The following is a 19,455-nucleotide window of genomic DNA, read 5'->3' as shown; positions in this document are numbered from 1 at the left end:
GTATGATAACTTGTAATTGGATACTAAGAGGCCTAGTTCAAACAGAACCCTTCCTAGAAGTGGCTGCGTAGATTAGGTGTTCTTCAAAAGAATTATATTTGTATGTGAGATTTGAAAGTTCTATTAATAAAATAAAAGGCTCTAAGCGTTGAATTTGTCTTATGAATTGTCTTACACTCTTACTTAGTTACTTAATGGCTTGAAACTATATTAAATAAATTATAACTCTATTATAAATTTATAATTACTAGAATATTTCATTACAAGTCTTTTGTTTTAATATTTTATAATGTTTTACTTAGTTTCCTAATTTCCGTTTAATTTTTAAGTTTATTAAATAAGTCAAAAAACTAGTGGTTGCAAACTTTAAAAACTTAGTCATTGTCTAAAGAATAGTCGTTGCCAAACTCAATGCTTAAATAACATTTTTTTTAACTTAAGGCCCGTGAACCCATCATGTTCCGTCCCATCCCGTTTTTTAGCGGGACGGGATGGGCCTACCGTCCGTCCCATCTCGTCTCGTCCCGTTTGTTAGCGGGACGGGATGGGCCTACTATTTCGTCCCATTTGTCTCGTCCCGTTTCGTCCCGTTCCATCCCATCCTGCCACTGTCCTGGCTAAATATCGTCCCGTCCCATTGGACAGCCATAACTACAACAATGAAATCCATTCTTCCAATTCGATTCTGAATAACCTAAAAATCAAAATCGACGATTCACATAAGTCATAATACATTATACAGAGCTACTCATGCCCGTAAACTACCGAGCGAAGTGCAAATGCTCAAAACGACCGGTTGGGTCGTTACATTCTCCCCCACTTAAACATACGTTCGTCCTCGAACGTGTTTAGAGTTGTTGTAAAAGTCATCAAACCGCCGTGTAACCTTACCATACACATACCAGGGGGTGATCCCATGTCACCCTATCCCATATAGGCCCGACAACACAACATATTGAGTATCATTACTCCAACCTTAGCCCGTAAACCTTAGAATCCAATTTCCAATTTCTGAAATTTCTTATAAGACCCGCATTTCGCATCTACACACTGAATAAGTCTGAACAAGTTGTATCAAGCCATAACCATAACCTAAGATGTAATCACGTGATATACCGCACAATTCAAATACTCATAGCAACATCTCCAATCACGGTAGCTGCCCAAAATAACCCAATTCCGGTAATAAACCTCATGTCAAACAAAACTTCATTCTAAAACCTTCGTACACTGCCTATGATGAAAGAAACATGCAAAAATTTATAACCATTCATCAGACCAACAAGTTATGGAGCTCCCTCTCCTTCAACAGGAATTATGGCCAATTTCTAAGCTGGCTTCCGATGTTATTCTTCCAAATATACCGCAATCGAATCCGATAGCACACATCCTAGATCCGACAACTTCATCTTATCAAATACCAACTACTCTACTGACATACAACAACAATACTACCCAGAGCCACAAACCGTGCAATCCATGCACCCATATGCAATAATTCAAATGTACTCAAACATGGAAAATTACTCAAATGAGAGAACCGTCCCGTAAGCTCAACAAATACCGCCACAACGCAATGCTAAACTCCCATCACACACCGGAGAACCATAACACACGATTCTAACACAAGGTTCATACCTTAACATAACTCCGCTGCAGCGCGTGACCCCGTCCAAATAATGGTCCATATTATATACCTCGAGCCACCCTGCTTAAAATCAATAACCACGGGTAGGAAAATGACACGATGCCACAAAAAACCTAAAAGAACATAACTATTACGCAATCGATCATGCAATACCCAAATACTCATCTCGCTCATATTCCGCTATAAGGCCCCAATAGAACTGCACCATGTGTGCCTAAAACCAATGAATCACAACTCCTCGTAGCATAGAAGAGTAACTCATAGATAATTTCAGAATAGGACTTAGTTCAACACCAACCGAATGGCACATCCCTCAATAGTAACAGTACAGAGTCAACCAATCCGACCCGGTGTAGAATACACATCCTCATTGGCCTACCAACGGGTGCCGAATCAACTCTGGTCATCCACAAACAGATAAATACCATATGAAGGTCCACAATGACTGAATCATAACACTTACTATCATTTGGCTAGCTCTGGCCACAACTTTACAATCCACAACCACGAAACAATCTTCTTCTAAGAACTCCCAGTCTCCAAATCCTTAGAACACACGAATCACCGTATCCGATCCCAACTCCACCGCCCAAATATCTAACACATCTCTCATACACGATCATCCCACGAGGAATACTTCTATAATTCTTCCGTGCCACAACACAATTCTGAATATCAACGGTATAACCCAGCGAGTACCGCAATACCAATGAAGCATCCTTAAGTCAAAATACAATGCGCCTTCTGAAATGCGCACCATTCTCATGTAATACCAAGTAGTAATATCATTCACCTAGTCATTTGAAACCGTTCATGCTATATAAGAATTTATGCCCTTCCCTTCAAAACTGATCTGTGACCTTGCACCTGCAAATCTTGATCCCACACAATACACTACATCGATCATGCCATCATATGAAATGTACGATAGTCTCATAATTCAACTCTGAGTCACCAGCAAACTACATTCTCCATTAGCCAGGAACCTTCCATTTGATCTCATCCCGGAGAAAATCATAATACACAATATGTTCCTCACACCAGTAGCAAATATACACCTCGAACTATGGTAAAAACCATTGGGAACACTTTGAAACCCATATGCACATGACCAAGTCATCAAAACTGAATCTCTCTAACTCTTCCAAGCCACACAGATCACCAAAACCCAAGAGAATTGTCACAAAACACCTATAGAGACTCACCACATCATAAGAACCCAAAGAACCGATTATATCCATTACTGTGTTGATCCAACCTACCACCAAGTTGTCCTAACTCTCTGAGTTCTTTCCGAATTAACTTTAAATTGATAGTTCTCCTCGCCATAATACCATGATCCTCAACCAAAACTCACCACATAAGAGACCCCAGTATAAAACCACAATGCCCTAAGGCTCATAAGCCGCTGACTTCTCTCTTATGCACCACAAAGAACCACAACTGATACACCCACTCTAAAGAGACCTTATGTGATCCTAAAATTGTTTCCTTCACCTACTTAATACTAAAATGCATAATCCACAATGATGTAAAAATGCCACAAGTCTCGACACCATCCAATGCAAATATCAGATCCTAGCCATATACCAATCCGAAATTCTCAATTGCTATATATAATTCTTGAATCCATTAGAACCATTCTTGAGAGTCATCCACTCTGCTCAAATCTCAATTGCACCGCCCCAAACGGGCCAAACGACTGGTGCCCCATTGGCACGATGACACCCAAAGGAGTAACCCCACCTTAACGTGACCAAGCAAATTCCTACTACATGGATACTACATCCTTCACGAATAACCACTCAATCATTCCATGATTCACATATACCCATAGAGTGTAATAAAACCCGTATCCAGAAAGCTCCTTACTCGAGTCATCCTCAATCTCAACCCCTATAGTCATAACTGATTCACCAGTATACCTCAAACCAAAACCAATACAACACATAATCGTTCAATCAACCCGTCGATAACAAACTCCCCCACTTGGCTCAAAGCCATAGAACAAAATAGTCAATAACATCATGATACCCATACTCTATTCTGCCAAAATCCAGCACTAAAATTCAACTAAATCCTTCGTAAGATCATGTAACACAAACCATATAATACCTCAAATCGTCTGCTAATCTCGCATTCATCCTCGTGATAGTCAGGTCAACTGTTACAACCGATCCAAACTCAAATCGCATAAATATACCCCACTAGAAGAAAAGAAAGCCTCCACACAACATTATAAAAATTACACATCTGTATATTACCTCGCAGGTTATAACCCACCTGCTTAGCCTCAAACTGACATCTCTTTATATCCTTTCACAGCCACAACTACTAAGCAATCACTTAATCTTCTCGATTCCAAACTCATCAACAAGACATGAGAATCTACTTCACCCCACGACTAAACAACATGAGAGATCCCTTAATACACCCATAACTCGAGACCATACGCCAAATCAAGACAGAAATCAGACATCCTATAGTCCTTGCTACATCTCAAGCAATCTCTTCCCGTCACACTCAAACCATATGAACATATCTGACAGTCACATCATACTCATCACATAGCCATCCAGCCACTTATCAAGCCACGGATTCCGCTCATAGGGACACTACCGGACGTATAAGTGCAAAAGCATGTGCTCACACAACCGAAATCTCCATGCTCAAGCTACAATCAAAACCCGACCTTATGTCCTCCAGACTGGCCCATCATCAGCACAGCAAAATCACATCTTGCACCTCGTCTATGGAATCACAAGCCGTCGATGCATAACTGATACCGAGCGCTCACATGCGTATGCGAATGCGTGGAAGGAATTCAAAGAGTTACACTTCAAGTTGAATCAATGTCGCACGATAAGGAAAGAAAGATAGGAAGTATATCCTAAATATCATGTAGCCTCTCGAAGATAGGTATGGATATCATCATACCGATCCGCAAGACTCGACTAGACACTTGCTCATGACTTGTAGTACCTATGAACCTAGAGCTCTTATACCAACTTGTCACGACCCAAAATTCAACTAGTCATGATGGAACCTAACCCAACTCGCTAAGTAAGCCAATTAACAACTATCCAATCCTAATGAGATTTAATAAGATGATTAAGTAAAAGAAAATATCTAAATCCTATACATTTCCCAAGGACTGACAGTCAAATTATGAGCTTCTAAGAATAAAGTTTAAAAAGTTGAAATGAAGTAAATATATCATCTGTTTGAAGAGTACATAAACAAAGTTTTATAGATCTAAGGTTCCCATGAACAAGAGACAGCTACAACCGGAACACAGGTACATCTTCAAATTACGTCTCCTGTCGATCACTACAACGTCAGCAGTCAATATCTGCACGCAAGGTACAGAAGTGTAGTATGAGTACAACTGACCACATGTACTTAATAAGTAACAAACCCAACCTTAGGTTGAAAGTAATGACAAGCAACAACAAAGGTCGGTTCCAATACCAATATCCTACAACAATTCATAACAGCATAGTACATGTAATAAAAGGAGTATCTCAGAAATAAAATGCTCAGCTCGTTCACAGTTCCAGAAAATAGACATGATTTTCAAGTATCTCAGTGAAAACCCAAATCTTTTTACCGAAATTGCCAAAAATATGAGTAAGTTTGAAAACTGTGAATTTTCCCAAAAATCCCTTCAACAATCAATAAGATGTTTCATTTTCCTTTCAGATAGCAAGTGTAAGATGTCTCTCTATGACCATATGTCAAAATGTATGAGAAGTCATAAATGACGTGATACTAAACAACATGAGGAAAAATGCATCTATATGCATGTATGTCAAGTGTGCATGCCGAATGCGATGCAATTCAGTGATAAAGACCATATGCATACTCTCAAAGTATCATTTCACTCAGCCCTCCCAGTCACTCAGTCCTCCCAATCACTCAGTCCTCGCAGTCATTCAGTCCTCCCAATCACTCGGCACTCAGCACTCGCACTCAGTAGGTACTTGCGCTCACTAAGGATGTGTACAGACTCCGGAGAGGCTCCTTCAATCCAAGCGCTATATCAAACCAATCATGGCATAAAATCAATGAAATATGTTGCGACGTGCAGCCCGATCCCATAAATATCTTCACAATTAGGCCATTGGCCTCACCCAGTCATCAATCTCTCCAGTCTCTCGGGCTCTCAATGACATGAAAATTCAGCCCAAAAATAATGATGTGATGTATCAATAAATGGTATCAGAGACTGAGATATTATATTCATATGAATACATATGACTGAATATGTAATGCAATGAAAGCAGATAGCTCAACAACAGAAATAAACTCGGTGGGTCTCAACAGAATAAGCATGTAGCATAGACATGGTTTCTAACATGGATCACAGCTCAAGAGCTCAGGTACTTAGAAATTTCATGGTTACAGGTAAGGTCCGGTAACTATACAATGCCACAAAAAATAGTGGAGTCATAATTCACACGGTGCACGCCCGTCACCTAGCATGTGTGTCACCTCAACACCAAACACATAACACGTAATTCGGGATTTCATACCCTCAACAGTAAATTTAGAAGTGTTACTTACCTTGAAGAAGACAAATTCCAATACCGAGCAAGCCATGCGATGCTCCAAACCATCTTGCGTGTACCGACCTCCGAACGGCTCAAAACTAGCTAAAAGCAACTCAAATACATCAAATAATGCCAAAAGAAACAAACTCAATTGATAAAGGTCGAATCTTTAATCAAAAAGCCCAAAATCAGCCAATAAGTCCAACCCGGGCCTGCACCTCGGAACCCGACAAAACTCATAAAATCCGATAACCCAGTCAATTACGAGTCCAACCATACTAGTTTCACTCAAAACTGACTCCAAATCGATGTTTAAAACTCAAAAATTTACATTATGGAACTTTAGGCTAAAACCCCCAATTTCTCTTTAAAATTCATCAACCAATGTCAAAAATGAAGATAGATTCATGAAATAAGATCAAAACCAAGTGTAGAACACTTACCCTAATCCTTGTGATGAAGATTGATCCAAAAATTGCCTCAATCTGAGTCTCACATCTAAAAATATGATAAACAAAACCAAAGCCTCTATTTATAGCATTCTACCGAGCATTCTCGCACCTGCAGCACATTAACCGCTTATGCGGCATCGCTTTTGTGACCAAAAACACACTTCTGCGAAGAAGCACTGGAGGTCTGCCTTCGCACCTGCGATAAAAACTCTATTGTTGCGCACACATATGTGCGAGTCCAAATTGTGCTCCTGTGCTGACGTTCCCTTCTGCTCCTTTTCACACCGCATCTGCGCCTTCGCAGATGCAAATGAACCTCCGCGTTTGCGGACTCCTGCTCTCAGCAACGCCTCCACTCCTGCAACTCCTTTGTCGCTTCTGCGACCATCGCACCTGCGCAAACCAACCACAGGTGTGGTCACACCAGAACTAGCAGCAACCAGCAACCAGCAATGAAAACATGAAGAAAATGATCTGAAACACGCCCGAGCCCCTCGGGACCCCGACCAAGTATACCAACAAGTCTCATAACATAACACGGACCTACTCGAGGCCTCAAAACACACATAACAATATCGAAACGACAAATCATACCTAAATTCAAACTTGATGAACTTGAAACTTCCACAATCGATGCCAAAACCTATCAAATCACGTACGATTGACCTCAAATTTTGCACACAAGTTTCAAATGACATAACGAAGCTATTCCAACTCTCGAAACCACAATCCGATCCTAATATCCACAAAGTCAACTCTCGGTCAAACTTTTAAACTTTTTAAACCTTCAAATTTCCAATTTTTGCCAATTTGTGCCGAAAACTTCTAGAAACATCCAAAGGAAAATCCGGGCATACGCCCAGGTCCAAAATCACCATACGGACCTACCAAAACCATCACAACTCCGTTCTGGGTTCAAATTCACAAAAAGTCAAACTTGGTCAACTCTCCCAATTTAAAGCTTCAACAATGAAATTCATTCTTCCAATTCGATTCCGAATAACCTGAAAACCAAAATCGATGATTCATATAAGTCATAATACATCATACGGAGCTACTCATGCCCGTAAACTACCGAGCAAAGTGTAAATGCTCAAAACGACTAGTCAGGTCGTTACACTTAGCGCCATCCCCTCCCCCCCATCAATACTCTACCGTCTTTATCTTTGATGCACCTCACTTGATCCAAATCACGAGCCATTATATCTCTCGCCTTAGCCAGCCGAAATAACTTCTTATCCCCGCCATTGTCCCCCAGTTCCTCGTACAGTCGGCCAAACGCTGCAGTCTTGGCCTCTATGACTGCCAACTTTGCCTCCTTCCTCGCTACCTTATACTTCTCTATGTTCGCTCTCCCCTCCTCTTCGTCTGAGCTCCTAACTAACTTCAAGTACGCCGCCTTCTTCACTTCCACTTTGCCTTGGACCACATAATTCCACCACCAGTCGCCTTTGTGCCCGTCAGAGAAACCCTCTAATACCCCTAACACCTCTCTCGTCGCATCCTTTATACAGTTCGCCATCTTCGTCCATATAGCGCTCACAAGCCCACTACTCCTTCAGGATCCCATAGCCGATAACCTCCCCTCAAACTCCTGAGATTTATCTTTAGTCAAGGCTCTCTTAGTCAAGGCTCCCCACCTGATCCTCGGTCGTCCTCAAACATACCGCTTCTTCCTCCTTATCATGATACTGACGTCCATTACCAAGAGCCTAAGTCGCGTCGCGAGGGTCTCGCCCAGGATAACCTTGCAATCCTTACACAACCCTCTATCGCACCTCCTGAGGAGGAGATAATCAATCTGAATCTTTACCACCGTACTTTGGAATGTAACTAAATGTTCCTCCCGCTTCGGAAAACTAGAGTTCGCAATCACCAGTTCAAATGCCTTAGCGAAATCCAATAGCGAAGTTCCTCCTGTGTTAATACTTCAATAATAATTGGGTTCACGCTCAAATATTTATAGATATTTAATGAATTTCTTAATATACATATGTATGATCTATACAAAAGTTACTTGATTCACGGAAATCCGTAAGCAAAACAATAGATCTGCCCTCGTTCCTTACCGGTGACTCTCCTCCACAGAAATATTATCCTCTTGTATTATTTGGATAATCTTTCTTTATTTTTTTCTCTTTTATTTTAATATATTATAATTTTTTTCCCCTACTTTGTGTCCTTCATTAAAACAAGTATATGGAGGTACTAATAGTTCCGCAAAAGTTGAGTGTGAAACTAACTTTTTTCGGACATATACAAAGTGCATATGATGTATTTTTCCTTAGTAATTTGAGAATCCACAAGCTAAAAGTTATCTTTAGAATACGTTACAAATGATTTACTCACTGTGCGTGTTATATTATAATGTATAAAAGTAAATCATTTTGGGTAGAGGATATACTTTGACAAAATTATTGACCGAGTCATATATTAAGGTTTATTTTCTTTTGATTAGAGTCATTGAACTTGGTACATGATTTAATCATGTAACATTTTGCCGCCCATTTGACAATCTTTTAATTTCACACTTTTGACTAGAAAAATACAAAATCAACGCTGAGACATTAACATGCGTTGGACCAAAAAGGTTTATTTTCGCTATCTCCCCCTCTCTCTCATAAGTTCTTAGCAAAAAAAAACTTAGTTTATGTCAATTTTAAGAATTACTAAACCTCCAATCACTTATTTTTCTTTATGTTATAATTGTCTTAAAAACGGTAAAAATATAGAGAACAATATTTTTTATGAAATAATGACAAAAATTTTGAAACAACTTTTTGTAATTGTGGAATATTATTGCTCGCATTTAAAAGAAAGAAATTGATGTTTTTCAGATGGAAATTTATATGGGCATATGACAATGTCAAAATATAAATAACCCAAATATCTATCTATTCAATCGTTAAAACTAAAAATAACTTGTAGATGTATAATCTATGTATACCTCTAGACAAAATAAATATTGAGCCGGCTATTCATGTAAAACTTTCTGTCCAAAATCGCCTGGCTACCCAAAATGATGGTTGTAATCTCCTGGGCCACCCAAAGTGATAGGTACACATGGGTGTATCTTAGGTATGGGGTAGAGAATGATTTAGAATTTCAGAAGGATATGTGCATTATTTAAATAGGTTCTATGATTCTTAAATTTTATGAATCAATCTTTTGGTTAGTTTAGTTAAATCCATTACACTTTTGGAATTAAGTGTTATATATATATATATATATATATATTGGGATGATTTATTGAACCATTAACTATATGTTACATCTTTTATTGCTACTATTTGATACAAAAATTCGCTTTAGTTATATTAAATGTTAAGATTAAAAAAGAAAAATAGAGATTCAATATGTCAAACTTGAAAATTTTAAAATAATTAACCAAATATAGAAAGAAAAAAAGGTACTTAATTAAATTACAAGATAGACATGGAAATTGAACCTTCAATCTCAATAGAGGTGCACTCATTACTAATTTGCACCATAAGACTTTTTGAACTTGGGTACACACATATATAAGTATTTTTTTTAAAATATAGTAATATTGTTATACATGATCTAGGGAGAGAAGCATGAGTTCTGTTACGCGGCGCCTTCCTGAGATTCCTTGGAAGGGCGACGTAAGGCTAAGCAATCGATATCCATGTAGTTACTATCCCCAATTGGGGTCCCCTCCGTACGCTAGACTAGATAGTCAGTGCCATATGGGAAAACCAATTGTCAAGAGCAAATGAGAGAATTGAGAATGAAAGAAAACTTGATTGCATTAATGAAAGCTATTACAGAAAAGCAACATGGTGTCGAGGAGGAGAGATACCAGTACAGAGAATTATTTGCTTGTTAGAAAGTTGATTGCTTGATCCCCTCCTAATAGTGCTTAAAACGATAAACTAAAGTTATAGGACTTGACCAAACTAAGCTAGAGAGATAAAATAAAAATACATGAAATAAAACTACTTTATATTTACTACGAAAGGGACTTAGATTCCTACAAAGTAGAAGTCGGTCCGTTGACAACAACCTTGTCTTTACCATCAAGGTCTGCAAACACGGCGTTGTCTGTGCGTGCGACACTGTTGGCATCTGCCTTCGGCTGGGCGCTAGCGAGGGCTATCAGTGGGGAAACATAGGCACAGGCGTACTTGTCACTTGGCGCGGCCAAGACCACGGGGTCCACCATGGTGCTAGGCGTTGGGAGGCTTTCCAGGATGCAATGGGGCGCGTCCAAGAGTTCATGGGGCATAGCTGGAAAGCCGCCCATAACATTCTCCCCCACCTGAGTTGACGACATCCTCGACTCCTTACTTGCAAGATAATCTTCGATCAGGCTCTTGTAGGCTTTGAGGTTTGTTCCCTTCTCTCAAATATTCTTCTCTGTATTACAACCCTGCCATTTCACCAGGAACTCTTGGTGATCTTTCCTTGAAGCATGAATCACTCTATCATCAAGAATGGCTTCTACCCACATTTTCCCGGTTGAATTAGGGCCTTGAATGCTAGGTACTATGAGTTGGATCCGCGAAGGATCCTCCATGTCTTCCCGAAAAGGTTTCAGAAGGCTGATATGGAAGACAGGATGAATCTTCCACCATGCTGGGGTATCCACCCGGTATGCAACTTTCCTAATGCTCTTCTCAATGGACAAGGGTCCAATGTACTTTTGCAATATGTGAGTGTCATGGACCCCTGCAAACAAGTACCGCTTTGGGATTTTCACCATCACTTTGTATCCTACTTGATATTCAACAAAGCGACGATTTTGATCAGCATGTTTTTTCATTCGTTTCTGGGCCTTGACAAGATAGCTCTGCACTATCTCCAAATTTTTCTTCCATTCCTTCGAGAAGCTAACAGCTCGAGGAGATTTTTACATGTTTGGGGAATTCACAGTGTGTGGGAGTAGAGGTTGATGTCCGGTAACAATTTTAAAAGCGCTTTTATTTGTACTAGAGATCTTTTGTGAATTGAAACACAGTTTAGCAGCATCCAGAAGCTTCACCCAATTCTTCTATGATCCGGTAAGAAAGTGGCAAAGATATTCCTCTAGCATGCCATTAAATCACTCCGTCTGGCCATCAGATTGCGGATGGAAACTTGAGTTGTGGCTCAGTTTGGACCCGCGGTACTTAAAGACCTGAGTCCAAAAATTGCTAGTGAAGCAAGAGTCGCGATCACTAACGATGTCTTTAGGCAGACCCCAATATTTGACAATATAAGAGAATAAGAGTTGAGTTGTATCTTCTGCTGATATATATTATGGACAGCTATAAATGTAGCATACTTGGAAAATCGATCTACCACAACTAAGATAGTTGTAAGATCTCCGGCCTTAGGCAGTCCGATGATGAAATGCAGTGAAACGCTTTCCCAAGGTCTCTTTAGAACAAGCAGTGGCTCCAAAAGTCCCGCTTGTGTCAAGCGGTCTGACTTGTCTTTCTGGCATACTAAGCTAGTCTTCACATACTTAGCCACATCATCAACCATTTGAGGCCAATAATAAGCACGGTGCAACAACGTGCTGGTGCATTCTTCAGCTGGATGTCCGGCCCACAAAGTATCATGGCATTCCATCAGAAGAGTCCTTCGCAGATACCCTCTTTTAGGAACATAAAGTTAGTTCCCTTTAACCTTCAGGAACCCATCTTCCATGTAGAACTAGCGAGTTTTGCCCTGTCCTACCAAATCGACCAAATACTGTGCAACATGATCCTTTAGAAATAGATCTTATATCTGATCTCTTATAGTGGTGGCCACTTAGCTCCCCCTTAGGGTGGCGAGTAGGCACACCGATGCTATGTTAACCCTTTGGCTGAGTGCATCAGCAACTTGTTGGTCTTCCCACCTCTGTACTCCAGGTTGAAGTGAAATTCTACTAATAGTTCCTGCCACCTGGTCTGTCGGCCATTCAGCTTTGACTGGTTCATGAAATGGCTAACAATTGTGTTGTCTGTCTTGACCACAAATGGGGTTCCCAGCAAATAGTGCCTCCAAAGGCATAAGCAATGGACGAAAGCAAATAATTCTTTTTCATGGGTGGCATAGCGTCGTTTTGCATACTTCAACTTCTGAATCTCGTACGCCACTGGATGCCCCTTGTGTAGCAAGACTCCACCTAGAGCATAGTCGGAGGCATCCAACTATACATCATGCCTTGCCCAAATCAGGAAGGTCCAAGATGGGGCTACTAGACATAGCCACTTTTAATGCGTTGAAGGCCTCCGCTCACTTGGGACCCCAATCCCAAGGCGTGAAACGACAATGCAATGAGAGAGTAATCCTTCACAAATCGTCGATAAAAGTTGCATAGGCCAAGAAACGCCCTCAAGGCGTGGATATCCTTAGGCGGCAGCCAATCTGTGACTTCCTGGATCTTCTGTTGGGCCATCTTTATCCGCCCTTCCTCGATGACATGTCGGAGGAAGTCAATCTATTTTTGGGTGAATGCGCACTTGGATAGCTTCACATATAGTTCGTGTTCCCGTAGTTGGGCTAGGATCTTCCGCAGGTGCTCCAAGGGTTCATCCAATGTCTTGCTATATATCACAATTTCGTCCAAGTAGACTAGTACGAACTCGTCAATGTACTATTAGAAGACTTAGTTCATCAATGTGGAAAATGTGGCTGGAGCATTAGTCAAGTCGAATGGCATGACTAACAAGTCGTACGACCCATATCTTGTCACACAGGTCATCTTGTGTTCATCTCCTTCAGCAATTCGGACTTGCCAGTAACCTGTCTTCAGGTCTATTTTGGTGAACACTGTGGCACCACCCAATTTATCGAATAAGTCTTCCATTAGAGGGATATGGTACTTGTTCTTCACGGTGATTTTTTTTAGGGCCCGATAATCTACACAGATTCGTAGAGTGCCATTCTGTTTCTTTTGGAATAGCACATGGGACCCATAAGAGGACTTGGAGGGCACAATGATCCCCGTATCTAGCATTTTCATCAACTGTCTTCGAAGCTCGGTGAGCTCGGGTTGTGACATTCTATAAGGCGCCCGGGCAGGTGGCTTCGCACCCGGCACCAACTCAATCTCATGGTCCATAGTGCACCTAGGCGGGAGTTGCTTTGTCATGTCCTGTGGCATGACGTCTTCAAACTCCAGTAGCAGCTCTTTCACGTATGCATGAATGGGACCCAAGTAGTGTTTTATATCTTCAATACATAGGGTAGCCAGGAACGTAAGTTCCTGTCTTTTGACTCTCGTCTTTAACTACAAGGCCGAGATGTTCTCAGCGGCCATCTTTATGGTTGTACAGGGAATAATATAGGGCTTGGCCCCGTTTTCTCCCATAATCAGTAGCATGTCGGCATACGGTACTGGAATGGTGTTGGTTTGCCTTATGAATTTCAGCCCAACTATCAGCTCGAAGTCATCTATGATCACCATGCGCAAGTTTACTTTTCCTTCATAAGGACCAAGCTTCACTGGCACTCCTTTGTCTATGCCACCCACCGGCTGAGGCAGTAAGTTAATAGACTTAACACGACCTCTGCCCTTTCCCACATCTAGACAAAGGCATTCTACCTGAGTTGAGGCTAAATAGTTTTGAGTAGCACCCGTGTCTATCATCGTTCGAATGAGCTTGCCATTATCTTTCATCTCGATAAACATAAAGGTCTTCCCTTGGTTAAGAGGAGGCATTTCATCCGCCTTCTTTTTCCCTTTATTGTTCGTTGGGCATGGGTTTTTCTTCTTACGGATACCGGCACGGGTCCTCACTATGGCCTCAAAAATAGAACAAACAAGTGCGTTGAAGGAACCTATTGGTTCAGTCTGGTCAACATCATTTATGTCGTCATCCGTCTCAAAATTTTGATGGGCATTCATCTGCGCATGTGGGCATTCATTGTTCCAATGTGTATTGTCACAATGACGTCATCTTGAAGGGGGTTTCCTCATTGTTAGATGTAACACTATTGCTTCCTGAGGAAAGAGCCTTAGATTTGGTTGCACTCTGATCTCCTCCACTTCTGCTAGGGCCACCATTGTCAGGCTGACCCCCTTTGTATCCCCCACAGACAGGCGGTTGAGGTCTATCCTTCCAAGCTTCTACTTGATAGTCCATAAGGCATTATGCTGCTTGGATTGCCTTGGCTAAAGTATCTACCCTTTATCTTTGCAGCTCCACACGAGCATAAGGTTTCAAACCTTCCAAGAATGTGAAGAGTTTGTCTTTGCCCCCCATATCTCGTATGTTCAGCATAAGCTTAGAGAATTCCCGCACGTAATCCCGCACTAACTTGGTCTGGCAGAGCTCTCGTACCTTTCTCCACGCATTGTACTCAATATTTTCGGGGAAGAACTGTAGGCGTATGGCTGCCTTCAGTTCTGGACATGTCTCAAGAGCATCTTCACCGGCTTTGATGGATTCGTATTTTACTCGCCACTAGACTTTTGCATCACCCTGAAGATACATGGCAGCAGTTGCTACTTCTTTGGTATTCCTAGATCCATTGTATGATTTTGGCTCATGAATCTTCAGCTTTTGTGGCACAGGGGCGAGGTTCACAGCACCCCCGATCTAGTTTCTGTTTCCTCGAAGTAGGCCTTGTAGTGCAACATTGACAACGTTGAGCTGGCCTGTCAAGTTGTCTATAGTTTGCTGCATGACAGTCATCCTGTCTGCCTCTGGTTCCCTGTAGGCTAAATCCTTGGCACGCTCCTGTTGGAGGCCCTCGAATTTACCAAATATTTTGATTGCCTCTATGGCTGCAGTTTGCCGGTCTCCCTCAGAGTCGCGACTAATGTTCGCAATGTCAGTTTCGGCCTGCCGGATCCTGCGGTCCAGGTCGTCCAACCTTTGCACTAGGTTGGTTCTTAGATCAGGCACCGTATCCACGATGGATCGTAATACGTCAACCGTCTCTTCAAGGGATGCAATGCAGTCCCCATGATTCACCATGGTCAGAAATGGTAGTAATGGCAATGTGTTCCCTCATCCGTTGTCGAACCTAGGCTCTGATACCAACTGTTACGCGGTGCCTTCCTGAGATTCCTTAGAAGGGCGATGTAAGGCTAAGCAATCGATGTCCATGTAGTTACTATCCGCCAACTGGGGTCCCCTTCGTATGCTATACTATATTGTTAGTTCCGTACGGGAAAACCAATTATCAAGAACAATTGAGAGAACGGAAAAGAGAATTGAGAATGAAAGAAAACTTGATTGCATTAGTGAGAGCTATTAAAGAAAAGCAACACGGTGTCGAGGGGAGAGACACTAGTACAGAGAATTATTTGCTTGTTAGAAAGTTTGATTGCTTGATCCCCCCTAATAGTGCTTAAAAAAAATAAATCAAAGTTACAGGACTTGACATTACTAAGCTAGAGAGACAATATGAAAATACATGAAATAAAATTACTCTATATTTACAATGAAAAGGACTTAAATTCCTACAAAGTAGAAGTCGGTCTGTTGGCAGCAATCTTGCCTTTTGTATCAGGATCTGTGTGTGCGGCGTTGTTGGTATCTACTTGCGGCTAGGCACTAACGATGGCTATTGATGAGGCACATGCGCGCTTGTCACTTGGCGCGGCCAAGACCATGGGGATTTGGAGGCATTGGTCAAATGTGCTCTTGAGCTTTGCAGTTAAATTTTCTTACCTGGGATCAAATCCCATCTATTGCTTTTTGTTTTGTTAAATATTAATTACTCAACTGTAACCAGATTTCTTTCTTTTTTTGGTTGTTTTTTTAACTTTAGTTTCGCGCCCCCCCCCCCCCCCCAACCAACAGTCTTTTTCATTAAACCCCTCCGTCAAAAAGCACCAAATCATTCTCTTTCCGTACTACTAGAGAAGATTAGAAGCCCTTTCTCAAATTCCAAACCCAGCTTCATCTTTTTAACTCACGCCACCGCGCACCAGTCCGCCATTGGAAAATATGTCGGCATACAGCAAGGCCCAACAAGTATACGTAAAGCACTGTTTTAATAAGAGGAAGTATCGAAACTACTATAGCATAGTGACTATTAATTTTTTATAGCTATCATATACATATTTGTTTTATATAGCTAATATTTGGTTGTCATCCGACTGTATTCGCTGTATTCATGAATACAGTCGGGAAATTTGCCTAATAAATAGAAAGTCCGACTATTTAATGACGAAAAGATGAATCAATTAGTTTGTATCACTCCTAAAATATCTTAACAAAATCAATTCAAACACGCCTCATTAAACTTTACGGTGTAGATCGTTCCTTTTAATTACTCAGTTGTATTCGATGTATTCGTGCTTCTGTATTCATACATACACTCGTGTAATTTGCCTAATAAATATAGAGTACAACTGTATAATAACGGACAGAGTTATCAATTAGCGTGTATCACTCCTAAACGATCTCAACCCAATCAACTCAAACACATCTTATTATCATGTCATAATTAGAAGATTTTTTCAAGCGTTTAACAAAAAAAAACAGAGCATTGTATTTAGCGTCAATGCTCTGATTTTGATTCCTCTCTTCCATTTTTGTTTATTTTATTAAATATTTTGCATTTCGATACTTGAACTGATGTGTATATATATACCATTGGCAACATAGTGATGATATGTTGATATAGTACTGTTAGTGTATTCAAAATAGTTATTTTCTGAATTCAAATATAAATAAATACAATTATATACGCAACCAAAAAAATCATGTACGAACTAAATCTATTGTATGAGAACAAACATCCAATTGAGTTTATGTATATATAAAAAAAGACAGATAAATACACAATATACATGTATGCAAAAATAAAAAATATATACATCACCTTCTCCTTCCGTGTTTTCGAGCTAATTCCTTTAGCGACCAATTTTCCCTTGTTGCCGGAAGCAACATCGCTAATTTTTCTTCTATTTTTCACATTTATGTTGTGTATCAAAACTTTAGAAATATCAGCAATTGTGGCTCTTTTTGAAAGATTTCGCATCTTCAACTTGTTTCATAGGGTCATTACGTATTTTAGTTCGCCTATCGGCTTCCATGGTTGCTACAAAACCTGCAAATACAACCTCCTCTTGAGTGATGCGCAAATTAAAATATGGCACATCAAAATTGAGGTCTTTAGTGGGTATATTTTGTATAACCCTCTTCGACGTGTTTAAGTCAGCCATTAATATCGAAAGTTAAAGTTTTTTCTGCAAACCCTAACAATGGCAGAAATTAAAAGGAGAGTAAAGAGAAAAAGAAGAACGACCGGAGTAGTAAGAAACATCTACCCAAAAGCTTTACCAATTTGTGAGGAACCATAATTATTAGGAGCAAAATCGTGGTGGATTCATGGAGAGAATTGAATTTGATTTGAGAGAGAGAGAGAGAAATTGTGTGCTAATTGAAGGAGGAAAGAGAATGTAACTGGCGTATTTTATGCCTATACTGCAGTATATATTATAAATGTATATTTTGCTATATAATATAAAAGGTAGCTATAAGTAATAATATTTTGAAAGTATTTTGGTTATAATAAATAGGTTACAATAGTTAGCTATTGGATGTAAAATTTCCTTTTAAAAAATGGAGGCGTGAGGCAAGACATTTTATTTAACACAGGGCGAGGCGTAAGCCCCGAGACATAAGGCGTGAGTCCCATAAATCTTTAAATTTATTGATTTAAAAATTATTAAAATAGAAAAATAATCACAAAAAATATATAAAGTACATTAAAAGGTTAAGAAAATTTAAAAAACTTAAAACTCACAAATAGAATATTTTTTATAAATATAAACAATGATATAGTGTTAAAGTTACTATAAGATAAAAATCATCTATAACGTCTCTAAAGATCAAAATATTTTTAAAAATATTATCAAATTACATGGTTTACCTCTCTAAAAGTTGGCAATCAATAATATAATTTAAAATATTACTCCTTACGAGTAAATATAAAATTTCTTTCAAATAGCAAAATAATAAAAGTTTGATAATCTTGAGAGATATAAAACTAAAATATGAATACCTATAGTAAGTGAAGAGGTAAAATGTAAAGCCCCGAAAAACCTTTTGTTAAGTATTATATTCTCAATCAAGTTCTAAGTTGGACACAAAGGTGTGTGAAAAGTTATGAAGGTATAAAATACATAAATCATATGTTTAGAAGGTTAAATGGATGGTATTAAGAAAGAGAGAAGTAAATTGGAATATATTAGAGTTGTTTAAGGGATGAAAATGATCTTAGCATCACATGACCTAAGTTTCAATGAGCATATCTATCAATATATAATGAATTGAAATGTGAGCTATATATCAAAAGAAAGTCCTTAAAGTCTAGTTTCTAATACTTCAAAGAGTTTGTCATTTCGATACTTCTATAAAATGTTATAGGCGTTTTACTGAATACTGTCCTGTCAGAAAAATGAGCCACATTTTTGGGCGCCCAAGGATACACCGGGCGCGAGTCAGAACGCCAAAATCAGAAATAATTTTATTTGAGTGTCGTGGGTAGCGCTGGACACAGACAGTGACGCCAAAGGCTGGAAATTGAAATAAAAGGGATGGAGAGAGAGAAAATAGCCTCATTCTTAGCCTCCCCTCTCATCCTCAAGTCATCCCAGGATTCTCATACTACCTAAGGCGAGTTTTCAATGCGATTAACGTTAGAATACTACTTCCAAACATCAATTCTAACAATATTCCATCTCAAAATAGTTAGATTCTCAACAAGAACTCAAGAACAAGGTCTCTCTGCTAACCTAGGGTTTCGCAATTCAAGGTAAGTTTCATAACCACTTTCAACCACAATTGTTTGAGAGGTTTATGGTTGATATTTGCTCCTAGAAACTACTATAAAAACTTAGATT

General features: G+C 39.7%; 1 protein-coding gene and 1 long non-coding RNA gene across 2 annotated transcripts; both read right to left on the bottom strand.

Annotated features, from left to right (window-relative positions):
* Nucleotides 1–11,019: 11,019 nt before the first annotated feature.
* Nucleotides 11,020–11,439, bottom strand: LOC142167318 (uncharacterized). The gene has a single exon (XM_075227483.1). The coding sequence runs from the start codon at nucleotides 11,437–11,439 to the stop codon at nucleotides 11,020–11,022; it is 420 nt and encodes a 139-aa protein (XP_075083584.1).
* A 5,807-nt stretch (nucleotides 11,440–17,246) lies between these two features.
* On the bottom strand, nucleotides 17,247–18,015 carry LOC142167439 (uncharacterized). Its single transcript, XR_012697579.1, has 2 exons — nucleotides 17,891–18,015; nucleotides 17,247–17,657 (listed from the first exon to the last, which is right to left on the bottom strand). It is a non-coding gene; the product is annotated as an uncharacterized LOC142167439 (long non-coding RNA).
* Between the last annotated feature and the right edge of the window lie 1,440 nt (nucleotides 18,016–19,455).

The sequence above is a fragment of the Nicotiana tabacum genome, chromosome 12 (genome assembly GCF_000715075.1).
Source record: "Nicotiana tabacum cultivar K326 chromosome 12, ASM71507v2, whole genome shotgun sequence".
Taxonomy (NCBI): Eukaryota; Viridiplantae; Streptophyta; class Magnoliopsida; order Solanales; family Solanaceae; genus Nicotiana; species Nicotiana tabacum.
Note: the sequence above shows the minus strand (reverse complement) of the source record. Positions and strands in the feature narration are given on the sequence as shown.

Excerpts from the sequence above, each read along its gene's own strand:
- LOC142167318 (XM_075227483.1), bottom strand. The coding sequence starts at position 11,439 with ATGAAAAAACATGCTGATCAAAATCGTCGCTTTGTTGAATATCAAGTA.